This window comes from Dicentrarchus labrax, unplaced genomic scaffold, assembly GCF_905237075.1.
Source record: "Dicentrarchus labrax unplaced genomic scaffold, dlabrax2021, whole genome shotgun sequence".
Lineage (NCBI taxonomy): Eukaryota > Metazoa > Chordata > Actinopteri > Moronidae > Dicentrarchus > Dicentrarchus labrax.
This window is the reverse complement of record NW_026136718.1, coordinates 1,745,183-1,764,452: the sequence shown is the minus strand read 5'-3', so window position 1 is coordinate 1,764,452 and position 19,270 is coordinate 1,745,183. Positions and strand designations below refer to the sequence as shown.

Below are 19,270 nucleotides of genomic sequence, written 5' to 3'. Positions count from 1 at the left end.
TCAGAGGTCTGCTATTTATGATAGCCATCACTTCATACAGAAATGTCCTGAGCGAGGCACTGTCAAGTCTCCTGGCTGATTGATCAAGGATTGCAGTTAGAATGCTTCTAATTGTCCTTATTTGTCTCTCCCATACACCTCCCATGTGACTTGAAGATGGGATGTTCATTACAAACTCACATCCATGTTCCTTGAGCTGTTCATGATCCAGGTCTTTCATTGCGTTCATGAACTCTCTTTTTGCACCTACAAAATTAGTGCCTTGATCACATCTGAGCTGTCTCACATTTCCACGTATTGCAATGAACGCACGCAGTGCATTTATGAAAGCATCTGTGGTGAGATCGTTCAGCATTTCAATATGTATAGCTCTAGAACACATACAGGTGAAAAGAAGACCATACTTAGTTCCTTTCTCACTTCCTTCACGTAGAACGGTCCGAAACAATCCATGCCACAATATGTGAACGGAGGTGTCATTTCCATTCTCTCTTCTGGCAAATCTGCCATCTTTGGATCTTGTGCATTTCTTCTATACCTTCTGCACGCGGTACACTTGTAAATGTGAGAAGCAACTGCACTGCTGCATCCTATGATCCATATTCCATTGGATCTCAATTCATTTACAGTTATTCCTCTTCCTTGATGATATACCTTCTCATGGTAGTGCTTGATAAGTAACGACGACACATGACTTGCCTTTGGTATTATGGCAGGATGCTTGACATGTGGGTGAAGGCCTGATCTTGTCAAATGCCCTCCAACCCTGAGTACACCATACTCATCAATGAATGGACTTAGCTTGTGTAGCTTGTTTGATTTGTCTTTCAGCTCTACATCCTTGTTCTGCTTTAGACCTTTGATTTCACTGCCGAATGCTTCTATTTGGACCATTTTAATTATGAAACCCTCTGCTTTCTGTCTTTCCTCAACACTTGTGGCTTCACTTTGCTTTGCTGCTACCACTGCTGCTGATAGCTCAAGCCGTGGTACTGTGGTTACCTTGGTTGGGGCAACACGCGCTTTCCCCATGACTAGTGAGCAATGGACGTCACCGTTGGTGTTGATTGCTCTCAGATAGGTACATGAGCCATAACCTGTGACGCTGGCGTCCGAGAAGTGATGAAGCTCCTACTGCTTGACATCTGTGAAGGTTGTTGGAATGTAGCACCTACTGATCTTTACTTTAGACAGGTTTTGAAGATCTTGTAGCCATGTGCCACTGTGTTCTGAGCTCCTCTGGGAGTGGCTCGTCCCAACCAACCTTGTCTTGACACAACTGTTGTAAGATCTGCTTACCTTGAAGAATGAAAGGTGCTACGAACCCCAACGGGTCATAGATGGAAGCTACTGTAGATAGCACTCCTCTTCTGGTCAGTGGGTGTGACTTAACCACAACTCTGAACTGGAAATCATCGGAGGACACACACCCTTGAACACCAAGTGCTCTTTCCATGAGCGGCTCGCGCAAATCCATATCCATGTCTTTGACGCTTTCAGCATACTCTTCCTTTGGTATTGATTTCAATACCTCCTTGCTGTTCGAAATGAACTTATGTAGTCTTAGCTTGCCTGCGCTACAAAGACATCTTGCTTGCTTGATGAGCTGGGTCGCTTCAGTATAGTATAGTACAGCATCTTGGTTAAATTGATCCTGCCCTTCAGTGGCTAGATGCTTCAGACCAAAATTGGCACAACCGGGTGAGGAAGCTGCCCCAAACAGATGGACTTTCATCCGAAAGACTGATGGTGGAGACTCTAGATCACCGTTCTCCCACCATAAGAACCTCAGGTAGTCTTGGTCTTTAGGCCTTACATGAAACTGATGGAACATCTTTTCCACATCACACATAATAGCAATTGGGCCCTTACAAAACCTACAAAGAACTCCCACCAAGGTGTTTGTGAGCTCTGGCCCAGTAAGAAGGTGGTCGTTCAATGATGTATCTTCGAACCTTGCTGAACAATCAAAGACAACACGGATCTTTCCAGGCTTGTGAGGATGGTAAACGCCGTGGTGGGGAATATAGCAAACTGGTTGATTTCCGAGTTCCTCTTCTGGGACCCTCTCTGCATCACCACGATCGATAATTTCCTTCATGAAGTTCATGTAGTCCGAGCAATATTTTTGGTCTCTCTTGAGCTTCCGTTCCAAACACATTAGACGCTGAATAGCACATGACTTATTATTAGGTAGATTTGGTCTGTCTTGTCTGAAAGGTGAGGGCATTTCATAATGACCATCTTGTTTGTGTTTGATACCATTTTTCAGCTTTGTCAAGAAGTGAAGATCTTACTGTGAGACAGTTGTTTCTTCTCCGCATCTTTCACTGAAGTCGGATTCTAACACCTTGATTACATCATCTGGAGTGACGATTTCCTTGATCTGAGTCCGGCAAACGTAGTGAACTTCACTTTCGAGCCTTGCTGTCAGTATGGGTTCAGGCGTCACTTGTCTTACAATGATACGATGACTTACTCCAATTGCATCACTGCAATACTCACTTGGATCACCATAACTCACTATGCTCCAACCTAGGTCTGCACATACAACTTCTCTAGGCATCAGAGCCTGTGGACAGTTGTAACCGATCAGCAGACCGATTTCACAATCCTTTTGTGGAGCAATGTGTTCTGCAAGATGCCCCAAATGAGGCCACGCCTTGGCGGTCTCAGGAGTCGGGATGTGCGTTCGATTAGCAGGAATGAATTCACAAGTGTAGACTGTTGGCACTGTGATCTTCTTTGCTTGAGTCGCTAGCCGTTGACACATAGACAGGCACTATCGTTGAAGTCTGGGTACTGTTGCCATCTTGCACAACTCTGTTGGATGTAGTTTCTTTACTGGCCTCTTGTAGCGGTGTTGACTGAAACTTTCTTTCCTTACTGTAGCTCACCTCCTTACACTGTTCTTTCTTTGGTTCTTGTTTTGAGCGGTCTTCATGTAGGCATGTAGGGTGACGTTTTGAGCAAGTTTCACAGACTATCCGGTTACTGCAGCTCTTGGATTGATGGCCAGGACTTAAACAGCCAAAGCACAGTTTCTCACTCTGAATAAATTTGACTCGGTCGGCAACTGACCTTTCCATGAACTTGCAACACTTCTGTACGCTGTCCTATTTTCTTACAAAACACACACGTGACTATGTTTCTTTCACTGGTGTTGGTTGTGAAGAACTTGGCACCAACTGTTTGATTCTTGGAGGCCACTATGTTTTGGTTCCTACTCCTTGCCTTATCAGGTTTACTTTGTCGTAAAGCATGGAAAGATGTTATAGGGTTGCAAGCAATACTAGCTTCCATTGATAGGAATGTCACAAAATAACTGAAGTTTGGGAACCTTCTGTGTTCTAGTTGGTATTGTGTGGCCTTTCGATTTCATCTGGTACTTAACCAGTCAGGTTGTTTGGCAGTAAGTTTCTGGTTCTCAATTCCATCATTAAGAACGTCTCATTGTGGGCAATGGCAGATTCACAACTGCGTAGAAAGTGTACAAACTTTCGCAACTCAGCACTCTCTCAAGGCTATTTTTGGCCAGGCGTATAACTTGTCTCGGAAGGCTTTGGCGATTACAAAGGACTCACCATATCGTTCATTTAGCAGGTCCCATGCTGCGTAATACGAGTCTTCTGAATCAAGCAGAAAATAACCTTCTATGGCCTCTTTAGCTGCTCCTCCAACATATTTCTGAGGGAAGAAGATTTTCTCTGTAGTTGGAATATTTTTCCTCTCAATCAGTGGCGTCCGGTTAGCTCAGTGGGTAGAGCTGGCGACCCATGTACCGAGCTCAGGGTTCGAATCCGACCTGCGGCCCTTTGCTGCGTGTCATCCCCCTCTCTCTGTCCCCCTTTCCTGTCTATCTTCAGCTGTCTCTATCATAAAGGCAATAAAAAGCCCACAAAAATACTTCGTCTTACATCCCAATTCAGGTCACCCATAAGGATGAATAGTCAGGATACAAAATCAAATATGTGTCAGTTAATTGAGTCAAAAAATGCAATAATGACAACAAGTGACACTCCTCTTGTCTTTGGAAACACTAGGACAGATGTCTGATGTATGTGTTTTATATCTCTGATGTATGTGTTTTATATCTCTGTGTTGTTGTCCACGTCAGTTTTTTAGAGCAGAAGACACAATTTTGATGCTATCTCTAATCTCTAATTTAAGGTTACATTGTTCTGTTGTCTTATAGAATACATGCCATCTTATTATTTATTATATTATATATTTATTTTCTCTAGTCTTTATTTGCATATTTGGTGTTGAAGTAATGGAGTTACTTTATATTGTGAAACTTCGCTTACTAACTACATTTTTTAACAGGTAATTAGTACTCTATCCAATTACATTTTTAAAGTAACCCTGGGAATAACCTTAAATGTATTATATTAACAACAAGGAATGATCAGAGGTTTTTAATTACACTACCACAAAATGACAAACAATCAATGTGGTAGAGTAAATTCTTTTACCCTTATTAGACTAATAACAATATTTCTGTTCACACGTCTGAACCTAAAATATGTTGAAAAAACACGTCTTCCTGTAAGGAGGAAAAGGTCCGACCACTCAAAGACTTCTCTTTTATTGCCTTTAATGGATAGAAACAACTGTAGAGTGACAGGAAACTGAACGCTGCAGAATCAGAAGGGTGGAAGAATTTATCAGAATAAAGTCACTTAAATGCATCTTCTTTATAGAAATGTTATCCAACCAAGTTTAAATATATTCAGTTTTAGTCTATTAAAGGAAATTATTACGTTTCCTGTAAAAACAATTTATTGCCAATTAATTTATGTGTTTTTCATCATAATTTGCTGGATCATTAAGAATCATCTGGGTGATTAATAAACTGAAATAGAGATCATAAGCTATACATCATTACAATGCTCACATGTTTATAATAATATAAAGTCAACTTGAAGAAGAAAATGAGTCAATGGAACAAAATGGAATTATATCATCTGTACTGAAAATAGTGCAAACACTTAACTTCATTTAAAACAAGTGAGTTGCTTCAACAATTCACTTTTGAGAATTAATTTATGTTAATTTACTTCCTTTATTAAGATGTGTTGTCAGGTTGTACAGTCCAAGGTTTGAGACTTGTGTGATACCTGCTGATAAAGGGGACAAAGTTTAGATATCAAAGCCAGATAATCAGAGCTCCGTGCAGATCTGTTGTGTCAGTATGACAGAAATGGTGCTCTAGGTTTCTATTAGTGGGAAAAGAAAGTCCAAATCCAGGACGAGCTCCACATCATTTACAGCTCTGCAGGAGTTGAACGTTAGTGATTTTACACTGCCGCACCCAAAGCAGCAGCTATATAAAGAGCAGAAACCAGAGGCTCATATTTAGAAAACTACCAGATGGATGATGAGGTGAGTGTCTGCTTGCTCCAAATGGAATGAGAACATTAGCACAACATGAAGGACACTATATTACTGCGTATGTGTTTTAACTTTGTTATTTTCATCCTCCATCGGTGCTGCTCAGAGTCAAACACTGGAGGCCAAACTGGAGGCCCTGCAGTGCCACTTCACCTGGGAGCTGAACCCCAGTGAGTCCAAACTACTCCTTCTCAGAGAAATCCTGGAGGACATCGGCACTGAGGAGGGAAACAGCTGGCTGGGTCACATTTACAACCTGCGGGGGTACATTCAGTACAAGCTGGGGTTCACTGAAGACTCCCAGAGTTTGTTCAACCAGGCTACAGAGGCCCTCCGCCTGACAAGAGGAGCAGAAGAGGGTCCCTGGTTAGTGGTGAACTACGGGAACCTGGCTTGGCTGCACCACCACCTGGGAGAACAAGAAGAGAGTCAGGCTTACCTGTCAAAGGTCGACGCCCTGATGAAAAAATATCCATCTCCATCCCAGGACGAGCTCCATCCAGAGATCTTGGCTGAAATAGCCTGGACCCTGATGAAGTTCAGTGCAAAACAAAGGCTGCTGGCTGCAGTTTACTTTGAGAGAGCCATCAGGACGCAGACGGACATGGTGGAGTGGAACACCAGCCGTGTATTAGCATTAGAGAGTGCTTCTAAAGACCCCGAAAATAAGGTGGAGGTTGACATCTTGAAGGAAATGGAAGACGCCAAGAAACGGGATCCAGAGAACTTGTACCTTGCTGCTCTTTACCTGGAGGCCTGCGCTAAAAAAATAAGATTTGATATAAAAGAAGAAGCACGTGAGTTAGGCAGAGAGGTTTTAAAAAGGCCCGTCAGCAGCTACAGCGGTAACACACCAATACTGAGGCTGTACAGAAAGAATGGATTGAAGGATGAGGCTATTGAGTTGGCAGAGGAGGCTCTGAGAAGACATCCAGGTGAACGTTTTCTCAAGTGGTCCGCTGCAAACTGCTACAAATGGGTCCTTGAAGACAGGAAGGATCCCGCACTGCAGAAAGAGATAGACAGAGGGATCAGTCTCTGTAAGGAAGTGATTTCTCTTTACAGTCACCATTCACTCAAAATAAAGATCGCTCTGGCAAACATGTATTTACTGTTGAATAACCAAGATGAAGCTGAGAAGATATTTGTTGAACTGCACAAAATAAAGGATCTCGAAGAGGCAGAATTAAAGCTGCTTAACATCAACTGCCGAAAAATCTTCCAAATGTAAGCAACAGGATCACTACGAGCTGATACAACCGAACACGGTGGCGGCAGCGACGGCGGAGATACCACAACAATCCTCCATTTGTTCGTTCACAGGACCAGCGTCAGAGTACTGGAGAAGATTAAACTCAGAGGTAGAAACTGAACATGTAGAGAAATAGAGAAGAAAACCTGCAAGAACCTTTTAACAGCACTTCTAAATCAAAAGAATCTCTGCGTGTAAACACACAGCAGCTTCAGACGAAGGTTGTGTCAATCCCATAATCTTATAATACAATATCAGATGTTCTGTCTGTTGTTTGTTTTTCATTATTACTGTATTACGCTCAATAAGACTTTTGTTTTGCTGTAAAGGAGCAGTGAATAATTAAACTCTTGATTGGTAATGTAGTTAATTTGATGTATAACCTGATTATTATCACCACATGCAACTGATTGTATTCATCGGATCAATGCTAATACTACTAAATATGCATTACGTACACAAGGAAGCCCGTAGTGTTTTTGTTTAGGTGGTTTCTATGAAAGAAATCCACGTGGCTGCAAGGTTTTTAATCACTTATAATGTTTTCCATAAAGTCCACCTAACATGTCTGATAATAATTGGAAATACTTGTTTAATTTGGTCGAAATTAGCAATTTGTTTAAAAGAAAATCTTAATTTAAACCCAAACTATTTACTGCATTACTGAAAATGTGTACAAAATAAAATCCCAGGAGCATCAGTGATGAGTTGTGAATCCTCGTCTTCCAAAAAACACACACACCAAATAACAAATCAGGGTCTTTATTTCTTTAACAAATGTCAGAGTGTGAAAGTCTTTCACACACAAACACATTTTCTACATTTGCACATATTCAGTAGGGATCAATAATGGCCACAATCACCTGGAAACTGGGAGGGTTTGAACCAGTGAGAGATTATATACCGTACATACACACTGCTGAGACCTGAGGGCGCACAGACAGGTCCGTGGTCCCATGTGTAAAACAGAAAAAAAATAAAAAAAGCCACAAATTCAAATGTCAAACGAGATTTCGATCTCTGACGTTTTAGGAGGTTGAAAAAAAAAAAAAAAAGGGAGAAAACACAAAAATTAAAATCACTCGTTTCCTCTTCGACTCTTCTTGTGACTCTTTTTTGAACTCCTGAGATGTGACAGAAACAGAATGAAGATATTTAATAGAGAGACTTTGCTGTGATGTTTGAATGTTTTAGTGACGTTGACGAGCTGAATCACTCACCTCTCCGGAGACTTCGAGTGGCTGCGATGTCTGTGGCTTCTGTGGTGACCTGGTTCAGAATAATAATAATAATTAAAACCATTAAAAACCAAACTACTGACATCAGATCATCACATTTTTCACCCACTTCCTGTCCAATGAAAACCTTTTATCTCCAGATGTGTTGATTTTAAATGTTTGTGATTATCTGCAGGATGAAGTTTTTCCTTTATGGGTCGAGGAAATTGGCTGTAAAACTTCTAATTAAAAGGTCAGACGTTCTAATTGTAATTGAGAGCTGAAATAGTTCCTGTCATTGCTTCCAGCTCTTTATTTAATCGTCTGAATTATGTGTTATGAGCAGTTTTTCAGCGATGATCCAGCAGAGAAAATAGCAGAAAGTTTGTCTGCTTATGTGATAAACAATATTCATTTAAATAAACATTAAGAATAAGCAAACACAATCCATTAAAACGACAAGCTGCATGAATCAAGAACCTTTGAATTTTATTTCATTACCAACAGTTTAAATCAAAGTGGAAAACTCAACATAAAACATTAAACATAAACTACAATGTGAGGAAGAAGTTTTATTTATTGTTAAACGAAGCAGTTATTCCCTCTAGTGTTTGTCCTCTGTTGTAGTTCCACTACTGACCACAGAGCTGTGCCGATCTACCTGCATTATACTGTTTATATGTGAATATACAGAGTTGGTTTGTAGAATCATTCACTGGACGAGAGGCAGTTATATTTACAAACTCTAAAACGTATACTGTATAACTCTCGCTCAGCCTCAAACAACCACCGGCATGTTTGCGTGTCTTTACCTGGGGATTTGGAGCGGTGGCGTCTGTCTCTGGAGCGGCTGCGGTGGCGGCGGGGGCTCTTGCTGCGATGGCGGTCTCTCCGGGGGGACGGGCTGAGTACGTAGAGCGAAATAAAGATGTCAATGAGCATGAGATAGAAATACCAGATATAAAAAGGTGATTACAGCCAGAAACAAACGTACCTTCGCCTCTTTGGAGATCTGCTCCTCCTTTAAAGAAACGCACAAAAGATTTAATTCATTATTTTATAAATCACTTCATAAAAATAGATTTATCTTCACATCTCAGAAACATTAACTCTTGAACAGATAACTCAATAACACAAACCGTCTGGGTGAGCGGCTGCGTCTGTAACGAGGTGACGGAGATCGCCGAGGTCTGTCGTTGTCACGGTAACTGCGTCTGTGGGGTTCGGGGGTCTGGAGTCTCTCCGGCTGCAAAAAAACAACAACAACATTTTAAAAACTCACAGTGAGCCGAAGAGGGAGAGGAAAACAGCTGTAGACGGTATTTTATGCGTGTTTAAATACAAAACACCCTGTGTGTGAAGTTTTCTAGAACAGGTTTGGTTTTCTGAGTTTTTTCACACATCAACAGACAGATGAGAACAGTTGAGCCTCTTGTAGCCGCAGTAATGTTTCTATGTGTAACGCTTTTAATCACAAAACGCACAGAAAAATACAAACTCTGTGAATTACGGGCTTTGTTTTAAACAAGGTGATTTACTGCGTGAGGAGAGAGGTCGGGCACCAGAGAGTAGAGCCACAATACTGTCACACAGTCACTGATTGATGGAGCAGTGGAAGGACTAATGGAGACGGTTAATGTGAGTTTTAAGATGAGTTAACAAGGTCTTAGTTCAGTAAAAGAGCCGTGGAGCTACACACACAGTTCATCTACCTGATCCAGAAACAGAAGTCAAAACTGGGCTTGTTTGAGATCAGCTGAGCGGGCTGTTAAATATTAAAATATAAAATCACTCTCATGGTTATCCATTAAATGCTGTTACCTTCTCTTCTTCCTCATCTTCTTCTTCACTGCTCTCCACCTCATCCAGGTCTTCCTCCAGAGCGCTGATACGGGGGTCCAACATCTCCGCCTCCTCGAGGACGTGTCTCTTCTGTAACACACACACACACACACACACACACACACACACACACACACCATGAATAACAACTTATTTTACAGAAAATGAATCTCCTCACCTAATAGCCAATTCAAAGACTGTTGCACACACAAATTTGATCATCAACAGGCTCCTGCCAACAGTCGAGTTTAAAGTAACACACCTAGGATTTGGTTGTCTGAGTGAGGGGTCTACATTTTACAGGACATTTGGTCACTTTCATAAGTTTCATCACTAAAAGAACTAGTCTCTAAAGCTCCAGCGTCTCCAGTACACCTGTGGGAAACCTGATCAAACGGTGTGTGAGTTGTGAACGTACCTGAAGGCGGGGCAGAATGATGTCACACATCCTCTCTGCGTGGAGAAGCTCGTCGATGAACTCGTCCACGTGCATCAACTCAAACTCTAAAACCAAAGAGGAGAATAAAAACCTTCACACATCCGCCACGTCATCAGAGATCAGACCGAACCTCTAAAACCTTCCTGGAATTTAATCAATGAACCAAATGAATACAAACATTTACATAGAAGACTGAAATTGATCACAGACGCTGGAAGCTGAATAACTGAGAAGGATGAAATATGTGTTTATTACAACTGCTGGAGTCATATTTAAGTTCTGCCAACAGATCCTCCTGAATGTTACACACTGGACCTTTAAGATAATCTTTGTCGTGTAAAAGAGAGAAACTTGAATTCAGAAGGTGCACAGTTGTATTTTTCTGCTTAATAAGGAAAATAAGAGAATATTTCCTTTCTTGACATTTTCTGACTTCATTTTGTTTAATTAATAGTTAAAACCAGCTGAGAGAGCTTGTGGAGCACACACAAGTGCACCAACATATGTATTAAAACAAGGTTATTCCTTTAAAGACCTCCACATACACCAACGATAACGCTTTGACTGTTTATGTTGCTGCATCAGAGAAGTCGACTTTCACAACTCGCCTCCGTTTCTGTTCTGACTCTTGATCTTTCTGTAGTCGTTGTACAGCGGCTCCAAGTATTTGTAGCAGTCCACTGCGGTTCCCGTTAACCTCATGTACATCGCTCCGAGTAAACGGACGTATCTGGAGGGAGGGAGAGAGAGAGAGAGAGAGAGAGAGACAGATGATGGTAAGATGGTCGTCAAACATCCACAATAAACAACAATAAGTCCAGTATGAGATATAATTTCAGCTTGGTGTGTAAACATAATGTCTATAATCTATAAATGAACCTGCAGTGAAAGTCTGGGGCAATAAAGATGTTTCTAAAATAACAATTTGGCCATTTTACATCCGTGTCTGTGTGATTGTTTGTGATTGTTTGTGATTGTGGAAACAACAAACACAACATCAGCCACAAGCTGTTTGTAGATTTACAGTAAATTGATGTTTCCAGTCAGTGTTCAATGTCTCCCTCGGTCTTCCTCGGTGCTGTCACTGAATACAACCGACGGAAACTCACTTGAAGTCCTCGTTTTTGATGAACTCGACGATGATGTCTTTCTCGGGTTGAATCTGCAGCATCTTCAGGGTGAGGCAGAGGAAGGGAGTGGGCTTGATGTTCCCGCCGTAAACCCCGCCGACGTACTTCAGCTCCATGGCTTTATCAACGACCAGCTCGGCTGCGGACGACACGACACGCACGACATTTATCGACATTGTGAAACAGAAAAAGGCACAAAAATATAAACTTTGGTTTAAAGTAAAATATGTTAACTGAACTTCTTTTAGGTTAAAATATTAGAAACTGAAGCTATTTTTAGTCTCTTATGTTTGAACTACTATAATGAATATTATCTTTTTGCCTCATTATTTCATTTTATGATTTGTTTTTGTCTTTTTATGTTAATTAACTGGTATGACAGCTTGTTTGTATTTTATTTCTTTTTTTAATCACTATTTTCTAATGTCTTATACACCAGTTATTCCCAATATAAAATAATAATATAGAATATAATATATTCCCAATTTAATACTGTTTTGAGTCTTTTAAATATGTATCAAATAAGAAATTAATGTTATAAGAAGTTTGTTATCATAATAGTGAATTCCTCTTTATTATTTAATTGTTTTTGTCTTTTTATGTTAATGAACCGGTTTAACTGACGAAAACTAAAACTTTAATATATTTATATATATTTATAAATGTATATATAAATATATTAAAGTTTATCGATTACAGAACAACTGAGAAATTAATCAGCAGTTTAAGTGTTTTCTTTCTTTCTGTTTTAGCTTTTAATCAAACAGAATAATCTAAAGAGAGTAAACTTTGTGTTGTAGTAACATAATTAATTTATAATATTAACATTAATTTATAATAATAACATTTATAATAATAACATTAATTTATAATAATAACATTAATTTATAATAATACTAATTTATAATAATAACATTAATAATAATAACAATAATAATAACATTAATTTATAATAATATTTATAATAATAACATTAATTTATAATAATAACATTTATAATATTAACATTAATTTATAATAATAACATTTATAATAACATTAATTTATAATAATAACATTAATTTATAATAATAATATTAATTTATAATAATAACATTAATTTAGAATAATAACATTTATAATAATAACATTAATTTATAATAATATTAATTTATAATAACATTTATAATAATATTAATTTATAATAATAACATTAATTTATAATAATATTTATAATAATAATATTATTAACCCTATTTACGTTAGCTGCACAATATTCTGTAAAACCGGTTTAAATATTGTTTAAAATACAGAAAATAATGTATAAAGAACCTTAAAGACATAAAGAGACTTTATGTGAATTAAATTATATTAAATTAGTTTAAATAATATAAAATGATATTAAATGATATTAAATGACATTAAATGATATTAAATGATATTAAATGAGATTAAATGAGATTAAATGACATTAAATGATATTAAATTATATTAAATGATATTAAATTAGATTAAATTATATTAAATGACATTAAATGAGTTTAAATAATATTAAATTATATTAAATTATATTAAATGATATTAAATTATATTAAATAATATTAAATTAGATTAAATGAAGTAGAGAATGTAGCATTGGGAGGCTAACGTTAGCTCGTTAGCTCGTTAGCTCGATGCTAACCCACCGGTCAGACCGAAGCACTCCTCCTTCCAGTATTTGGACTCGTAGATTCGAGTCCGGGTGATTTTCTCCACCAGGTACTGCGGGTTGGTCCCGTGTATGCTGTTGGCATCTTTAACGGTTCGGTTCGCCATCGGAGATTAAAGAACAGTTCGGAGCTAGCATCGACACGGCGGCGGCGGCGGAAACCAGCGGAAACCAGCGGAAGTGATAACACTTCCGGGTCGCCTTCACAATAAAAGCGCAGCTCTCTTAATCGACGTCACGATTACGTCGAGGTCATATTTTTGCGTCGACGCTTCGCCACACACGCACACACACACACGCACACACACACGCACACACACACACACACGCACGCGCGCACACGCACACACGTGGGAGACCAAAACATTGCAGAATGGAGGAAACAGCCACGTGCTCACAGAATCCCGATAAAGGGAAAAGTCCCTCAAACACCTCTCGTCCTAAATCCTCCAAGGTTTGGGAATATTTCTCCTTCAGTCCGGAACGGAAAGGCTTCGTTACCTGCGCTGTTTGTTTCATGGAGTTGGCTTATCACAGGAGCACAACAGCGATGTGGCAGCACCTGAAGCGGAAGCACCCCCCTGCAGAAGGAGACAGTAACAGGTGAGTGTTAACGGTGTTCATCTGACAGACATTATTATTATTAATCCACCAACAGAAAAAGAATCCGTACATTAGTCGACTAATCGATCAAATAATCGGCCGATTAATCGTTTAATAAATAATCGTTAACCCCCAGCCCTAATATATATAGATATATAGATATATATATATAGATATAGATATATATATAGATATAGATATATATATAGATATATAGATATATATATATATATTTATATATGGTGTATCTGCTACCGAACCTCTTCTTCTTCGTCTGGTTGAGAAATCAGCTTATAGGTGCAGTTTAAATGATTTCTTTTCAAGTTGATTCTCCAGTGTAATATTATGTTCCTCTAGGGATGCACAATATTGGAATATTAATTATTTTGAGACTGTTAGTCTATTTATTGCATCACAATTTTGATTTTTCAGCCAAAAATTAAAAAAAACAAATCTGTTAGATTGTTAAAAGTGATGATGTGACATTTGTTGTTGGTCTGTAAAATACATAAATATATATATATATATATATATTAAAATAAGAATATAAGAAAAGGGCATCTTGAGACCCAAACAAATATATAACAATTTGCATAGTTATACACATCCTACAAAGTCCTCATACAGTCAGATGTTGCCCTTATTAGACTAATGTCTATAATAAATCTGCATATTTATTTAAAAGTCTGCTCAAACATTGAACCATCAGTTGTGGTTGAGAACTGACCTTAAAACACGCCCGGTGAACTAAAACCACTCATAAATAGTTTTATTTTATTAATGTATTCAATTGTTTAAACAAAAACAAGCAACCAGAAACAGAATCAGGTTTATTGTCATACAAGGGATGAGCCTTGGTAAACAGAACCAGTATCAGGTTCATCAGGAGGCAGCTGGAGAACCCGGGTCAGAGACCGGGGAGCGGTTCCAGCGTTGTTTCACAGTTTCTCCCTCTTTCAGACCGGGTGTGTGGGAGAAGAAACAGCAATCACAGCCGGAAGACGACACACCGAGGGAGGAGGCCGACGCAGTCCTCGTGGACCACGACTACGCTCCGCCTCCTCCACCTCTGGGTCCGGCTCTGAATGACATCGGGTCTCTCGGAGAGGAGATCCAACGGCTGAGGGGACAAATCGAGAAGGTCACCATGAGGCAGCGGTTTGGCATCCATCGATTTGCCGGCTCAGACGAGGACATCCAGTTTTTCACGAGGTGAGATCGTGATCCAGCGGGCTCGGATCAGAGGAGGCTGCTGGAGGTGGAAACACCAAGTAAGAGAATGATACCGGCTTTAAATACTAACATCTGAACTGTATTTATTCAGGTTTGCATCCTATGACCTCCTCATGCGTTTCTGGGCCTTAATAGAGCCCACGCTGCCGGCTATGGTCAGTGTGACACAAGCACAGAGGGACACGTTCACAGAGCCAAGTGCCACTGCAGTAAGTACTCTTTATTATACTAATAATAATAATAAAAATCAAGGTTTTTTGATTATTTATTATAGCAGTGTTGGGATTAATGTGTTATAAAGTAACGTGTTTCTTTTGAAGGTAACTAATAATTAAAGTCACTGAAATTTAAATAGGTTTGTTCATTTTGTTTGACCTGAAAAGAGTGGACAGCTGCAGGTAGGAGCGCTGCTGGTTGCTGCCCTCTGGTGGTTAATAACTAGTCCCACAGTAACACTATAATAATATATCTGACATTATTTAAAGTCATTCAGAGCTCAGGGTTGTTGGAGGTTGAAACATTATGTAACTTTCCGTCTGTGTTGCACAGACTCGTTCCCTGAAGCCCATCGATGAGATGTTCATGTTTCTCAACTTCCTTTCGCTGGGCTCGAAACGGTGTGACCTCGCAGACCGGTACGGAGTCCAGCAGTCCGCGGTCGGTCGGATTATCACGACGTGGAGCAACTTCTTGTACGCGGTGCTGGGCTCCGTGAGGATCTGGATACCAGCGGAGAAGATACGGGAACATTTACCTGCAGAGTTCGAGGACTACGCAGACACCAGAGTCGTCCTGCACTGCACGGCGCTCCGGTGTCGGGTCCCATCGTCGCTTCTTCTCCAGGGCGAAGCTGCACACAGGTCCTACTGTACTCTCCGAGGGCTGCTTGGAGTCGCTCCTCACGGGGCGGTCACCTTCGTCTCGCCACTGTACGCCGGATCTGTCAGTGACAATCGGATCATGCGAGAGTCAGGAATTCTCTCCCTTTTGAGACCCGGGATGGCCATCATGGTCGACAGAGGCTTCCTCGTTGGTGACTCTGTGCCGTGTAAGATCTACAAGGCGGCCTTTCTCTCTGGAAGATCCCAAACGTCTGCCTGCGAGGTCATGGAGACCCAGGCCGCCGCTCGCCTCAGGCTGCTCGTAGAGCGCCTCATACGCCGGGTGAAGGAACACAAGTTCTTTGACACAGAGATTCCAGTCTGGCTTTTTGGGAACGTTAACCAGCTGTATGCTGTCGCATGTCTCCTGACGAACTACGAAAACGATCTACATTATATCAACGGAGAGGAAAGGAAACATAGAACAGAACTCAAGTAGAACAGAACCAGACTGTTACAGGAGATGTTCGTCTACTTGGAGAGAGTCTATAGCACGTTGGAGACGGCGTGGGGCAATAAATGTGGATCGTTCTCACATATTTTAGAGCTGAAAATTTACTTTTTTAGTAACGTTTTTCGTAAGGTTATTGTCAAAAGTCCTGGCTGTGATTATAAGACCGCAGTTCCCAACCTTTTTCCTTAAGAGGACTCCTTTTCTACCATTTAGTAAATTGACGACATCTTATTAAATTACATATTTTATGTACATTTCATATTATATTCAGAACTATACAATGAACCCAAACAGTGAACTCAGTAACTGCAGGAAGTTTGTGTAAAACCAGAGATTTGGAAGAAGTCTGTATTCTGTATTTTTTAATCATTTTTTACAATCATAATAGATTTCTATTTGGAGAAAGTCTGTTTTCTTCTCCCTTTTGTTCTGTTAGACACTTTAATTTAATTTGATACCAGATGCTGAGATATTGAATTGTTGTGTGTACTTTTTTCTTACACCACTTAGAATCAAGAAGGCCTCACAACCCCCCTGTGAAGCTTTGGCGACCCCTAGTGGGGGGCCTGACCCCCAGGTTGGGAAACACTGAGACTTCATAATATAACAGGAGATAATGTGTCAAACTATGTTTCATCAGGAGTCACTAATACCACCAATAAGAAGGGTTAGATTACCTTTGTTTCAACTCTGAAAATAAAGTTCAAAAGGTTGATTATACTACAATGTTCTAGTTGTCACAATATTGTTTTTTAAATTGTCAAAGTTGACTTAACTTTTAATCACTTGTAATCTTCACTTGATACCATTAGTTGAAACAAAAAACCATTATACATCATCAATACATGAAAACTTTTAATCACATCTTGTTTAAACTTAATATTTGATCTGAGTTAAAATAACTAATAATATTTATACGACTACCCATTTGAAGTTAAGGATTAAAATTCCAAATTTGTTTCAACTTGCATGGTAAATGACAGAGCATTCACACTGAATTCTTGCATTTGTCCAAAAATAGAACATTTATTTACAATTCAAAATATAATATTATTATAATATATAAACTTTAACAATTTTGAAACTGTAAACGAGAGTAAGTATGGTGAAGTTGTACAGAGGAAAAATGTGGTATACGCAGAGCTTTAAAACAACATCCACATCTAAAAGATTCTTTAACCACAATTTGTTTTCATTATATATACACACCTAAACTATTTTAGATTTTTCAACTTCACCCATTTGTCACTAGATTTGCCCATACCTGACTTCTGCTGAACAAACCAGACTGATGAAAACCTGTATTAGTGTAAAGAACAAAGCAAGCTTCCCAAATAAATGCTGCCTCCTAGTAGTTGACAAGTACATTCGTTTGTTTACATGCGATATCTAAGCAGTTTATTGGAGTCCATGGATTCTGGCTGAACATTCGTCTGTTTTAATGTTCATGACAACCCTCTGAAGGAACTCAAAAGAGTACCTCATATTACGTGGCTACTCAAGGTTAAGGCAGTAGATTGCGCCCAGTAACATGGCAAAGCCTGTGGGCAGATCTCTGAGGTCATGTAGGATGATTTTCCCCTCTACTACCACAGCCACGTTGAAAACATCCAAAGGAAATGCATCATGCAGAGGGCCTTCTTGTCCAATCAACAGTTTCTATATAGTACTATAGTATTCTAATAAAGAAAGGCTACAAATGTCTTGGAAATTAGTTTAGTGAGTGTTGTCATTGCCTTTCTGCATGTTCATTGTTAAACACAAATAATAAAATAAACCAAGTTATTTTGGCCACTAGGTGGAGCTAAACTGGGAGAAATGTACTGCATTGACATTTTCTCTATTTCTCAAAAATGTAGTATATTGGGATTTCAAGTATGAATAATAATTCAATGTTACATACATTGCATTTGAAATGAAAGAATGATTATTATAGACTATGCATCATACAGCTACATGCACATGGACAGAAACTCTGGGACACACCTCTTAACTAACATGTAACATGGTCAAAAAAAAAATAAATCTAGGCTGTAGCCTACTACTTTATTATCCCATCAAACTTTTTTCTGATATACTGATATACTATACTATATACTACTAAGATATTTTAAAAAGTAGCCTAATGTGATAAGTTAGCATTACATTATTTAAAAAAACAATATAAGTCTGGATATTTTATTACATATTGGTTAAGTTATTGCATTTTGGGTTTCATTACACTTTCTATTTAAATTAAGGGCACATTTCATTAATTTTTCAGACATTACTACATTTGCTTGTCATAGGGACAAAATTCTAATTATTTCAAGGAAACCCCGTCAATGTTGGGTGTGTGCCAAACATAGGGCGTAGTTATTTTTACAATACAAAACAATATAAAATGTGTAAATACAGTGTCTTACATCACACATCCTGATTATGTATGAGGAATCTTTTCCAAGGTAGCATGGAAGACCAAGTAGGGCAGCTGTTCTTTTGTTTTGATTTGTGTCCTATAAGAACAGACAGATATATATATATATATATATTGTTGAGTTTGTTTGTTGTGTAGTTCAGACTGCAGCTTTACCGTGCTTCATTTATACTGACAATATTGTACTTTTGATCATATTTAACTTAAATACCTCCGTCCGTGAGCAGAAGACCCTGAGGAACCCCCACGCTGTCTCTGAGAAAGGGATCTGGACAGACTCTCTTGGCCAGGGCTGAATGATCTGGTTTTAAAAAATAAAATAAAGAAGGGAAATTGCAACAGCAGGTATTGCAAATGTAGTATAATTCTAAGTAGTGGGAATTATCATTTTGACAATATTGTACTTTTGATCATATATAAATTAAATCCTTCAACCATTAGAAAGACACTCAGAGGGATTCTTCTTCTGGGTTCCTTCTGCGGTTAGTCAACATAAGTAACATTAACAGTTTACATTAACATAAAAGACAATTGAAATTTGTATTTTGTGGCATTCAATTCAAGTTGTAACCTTTCAGTTCTGGTATGGCATACTAAACTTCAAAATATTTGATACCCAATCAAAGACAAAACTGGTTTCACACAACCACTTACCAAACTGTGCATCTGTCATTTTGGGAGGAGTTGGAAGAACAAAGTCATCTGTAATAAATAGTCAACAG

At 39.0% G+C, this 19,270-nt stretch overlaps 3 protein-coding genes and 1 long non-coding RNA gene across 7 annotated transcripts in view; 2 read left to right on the top strand and 2 right to left on the bottom strand.

Annotated features, from left to right (window-relative positions):
* The window catches only part of LOC127349833 (uncharacterized), an 84,674-nt gene extending 78,771 nt beyond the window's left edge, over positions 1 to 5,903 (bottom strand). For both annotated transcript variants that reach the window (XR_007880422.1, XR_007880421.1), the window contains exon 1: positions 5,804 to 5,903. This is a non-coding gene — a long non-coding RNA (uncharacterized LOC127349833). The remainder of the gene's footprint in view (positions 1 to 5,803) is intronic.
* LOC127349821 (interferon-induced protein with tetratricopeptide repeats 5-like) overlaps positions 1 to 7,346 on the top strand; it is a 48,629-nt gene extending 41,283 nt beyond the window's left edge. For all 3 annotated transcript variants that reach the window (XM_051375775.1, XM_051375776.1, XM_051375774.1), the window contains exon 4: positions 5,843 to 7,346. In XM_051375775.1, coding sequence (XP_051231735.1) covers positions 5,843 to 6,625 — 783 coding nt within the window. In that variant the 3' untranslated portion in view covers positions 6,626 to 7,346. The remainder of the gene's footprint in view (positions 1 to 5,842) is intronic.
* Positions 7,347 to 7,392: 46 nt separating this feature from the next.
* Positions 7,393 to 13,148, bottom strand: prpf38a (pre-mRNA processing factor 38A). Its single transcript, XM_051375778.1, has 10 exons — positions 12,939 to 13,148; positions 11,254 to 11,413; positions 10,753 to 10,874; positions 10,124 to 10,209; positions 9,685 to 9,795; positions 9,003 to 9,109; positions 8,858 to 8,884; positions 8,676 to 8,767; positions 7,867 to 7,915; positions 7,393 to 7,770 (listed from the first exon to the last, which is right to left on the bottom strand). Exons 1-10 carry the CDS (start codon positions 13,066 to 13,068, stop codon positions 7,725 to 7,727), a joined length of 930 nt encoding a protein of 309 aa, XP_051231738.1. The 5' UTR covers positions 13,069 to 13,148; the 3' UTR covers positions 7,393 to 7,724.
* A 121-nt stretch (positions 13,149 to 13,269) lies between these two features.
* Positions 13,270 to 16,858, top strand: LOC127349814 (uncharacterized). The gene is made up of 4 exons (XM_051375757.1): positions 13,270 to 13,564; positions 14,525 to 14,776; positions 14,889 to 15,006; positions 15,347 to 16,858. Exons 1-4 carry the CDS (start codon positions 13,335 to 13,337, stop codon positions 16,115 to 16,117), a joined length of 1,371 nt encoding a protein of 456 aa, XP_051231717.1. The 5' UTR covers positions 13,270 to 13,334; the 3' UTR covers positions 16,118 to 16,858.
* Positions 16,859 to 19,270: the final 2,412 nt, after the last annotated feature.